This window comes from Penaeus monodon, chromosome 16 (genome assembly GCF_015228065.2).
Source record: "Penaeus monodon isolate SGIC_2016 chromosome 16, NSTDA_Pmon_1, whole genome shotgun sequence".
Lineage (NCBI taxonomy): Eukaryota > Metazoa > Arthropoda > Malacostraca > Decapoda > Penaeidae > Penaeus > Penaeus monodon.
Window position 1 is genome coordinate 16,958,467 of NC_051401.1, and position 2,500 is coordinate 16,960,966.

The 2,500-nt window shown below is 39.8% G+C and overlaps 1 protein-coding gene across 1 annotated transcript in view; it reads left to right on the forward strand.

Annotated features, from left to right (window-relative positions):
• Positions 1-2,500, forward strand: part of LOC119582581 (sodium- and chloride-dependent GABA transporter ine-like) — a gene marked incomplete at its 3' end in the record, with an annotated part of 5,948 nt that overhangs the window by 102 nt on the left and 3,346 nt on the right. Inside the window, 3 exon segments of the mRNA XM_037930947.1 lie at positions 1-459; positions 588-739; positions 2,433-2,500. The exon segment at positions 1-459 is cut by the window's left edge and continues 102 nt beyond it; the exon segment at positions 2,433-2,500 is cut by the window's right edge and continues 67 nt beyond it. Coding sequence (XP_037786875.1) covers positions 302-459; positions 588-739; positions 2,433-2,500 — 378 coding nt within the window.

Genomic DNA, 2,500 nt, shown 5'->3' on the forward strand with positions numbered 1-2,500 from the left:
TCGTTAGTTTTCGTCAGTTATAATCAATGGAATAAATCATCCCGGGGATTCTGCCGTCGACGCATATGAAGAGAGCTTGTGGAACTATAGTTTGTACTATAGTGTAAAAGTACGCATAGGGAGGTCATCGCATGGAGCTTTTGCAGCAAGATTTGTATCTTTGAGGAAAAAAAACATCTTTTAACCATCGTTTTTTTAAATAATTAAAGAGAGCTGACGGCGAGAGGCCATTCCCACTGGGCATTCAGCCAATCAGCCAGGACTGAATCCTGACGGTGCTTAGTAGCGAGCGAAGAACACCATGTGCCAAGTCCCCGTTGGAAATTCTAAGGGGAAAGATGAACAGTGCGGGCATGAAGGAGAGGCAAGAAGAGAGGTTAGTTCGACGACCACCGCCACGAGTCATCCCGAAGAGAAAACGAATAGAGAGGAGAAGGAGACGCTGCTGGAGCTGGAGAGGTAGGCAAGGGAGAACCTTAATGCCTTCCACGTCCGGGTAAACGTCTTTGTGATTATGTGTTTATTTTCTTTTTTCTTCAGAGTGTAAGTTTAAATATTTATCATTCATATTTTTTGTACTGGTATAGCCAAAAGGATGAGCGGTCTGGCACCAAGGAGGACGCACAGGCACGGCTGAACTGGGCCAACAAGCTACAGTTTGTGCTGGCGTGCATTGGCTATTCTGTTGGTCTGGGTAACCTATGGAGATTCCCTTACCTGTGTTATAAGAGCGGTGGAGGTGAGTCCCTTGTCCTGCCGTTCTCTGTCATCGATCTCACTGTCTCTATTTCTCTTAATCTCTCATTTAACTCCTTGTTCTACAGCATTCTTACGTTTAACTTTATATATATATATATATATATATATATATATATATATATATATATATATATATTCTTACGTTAAATTTATATATATATATATATATATATATATATATATATATATATATATATATATATATATATAAACACCACACACACACACACACACACACACACACACACACACACACACACACACACACCACACACACACACACACACACACACAGTTCCAGTCTACCATAGTCTTAATCCTATCTATTGTTCCATCTTGATGGAGGGAACATGCTAAAAGTCAACGGATTGCGAGTAGGAAAGCAAAAGCTATCAAGCAAGTGACATGCGCCTTGTTCCATTGGCGAGCGAGGCAGACTCGACTGCAATTCCACAGTACTTCAATGTCAGAGATGCTAAAAATGCAAAGCAGTATACGTCCGTTTAAATTTTCACCACAGCTTAGTGTCATATAAGAATGACAGTGTGGTGACACACACACACACACCACACAACACCACACACACACACACACACACACAACACACACCCCACACACACACACACACACACACACACACACACACACACACACACACACACACACACACACACACACACACACACACACACACACACACACACACACAGTTCCAGTTCTACCATAGTCTTTATCCTATCTATTGGGTTTCCATCTTTGATTGGAGGGAAATGGCTGAAAAGTGTTAACGTGATTTGCTGAAGGTTAGGAAGGTTAAAGCTATCAAGCAAGTGACATTGGCGCCTTTGTGTCATTGGCGAGCGAGGGGCAGGACTCGCTGGCAATGTCCAGTAGTTACTTTCAATGGTTCAGAGATGCTAAAATGCATGCAGGTATGAGTCGTCCTGTTTTTAAATTTTTCACCATCAGCTTAGTGTCATTTATAAGAATGGTATCAGTGTGTGTGTGTGTGTGTTTGAACACACACACACACACACACACACACACACACACACACACACACACACACACACACCACACACACATACATCGAACTGTGCATGCCAAACACTACACAACACACACCAACACACATACACATCATATTGATGTTATGTTATAATAATATACATACATAATAATATATAGAGAAAGATAGATAGATAGATAGATAGATAATACTATATATATATATAAATATATAATATATATATATATATATGTAATATATATATATATATATATATATATATTATATAATAGACACACACAAACACGCACACACATTATACATACACACCACACAACACACACACACACACACACACACACACACACACACACACACACACAACACACACATATATATATATATATATATATATATATTATATATATATATATATATATACTACACACACACCACACACACACACACACACACACACACAACAAAACAACACAACACACACACACACACACACACACACACACACACACACACACACACGCACACACACACACATGTGTGTGTGTGTGTGTGTATGTGTCTATAAATACATATTTCAGTCACGTATGACTTTCAAACTTTAATACTTTCATCTTCTTGGATTCCGCTTGCACTCTTTCCCCAGGAGCATTTCTAATCCCCTACTTCACAATGCTGTTCGTGTGTGGCATCCCCCTGCTCCTCATGGAATTG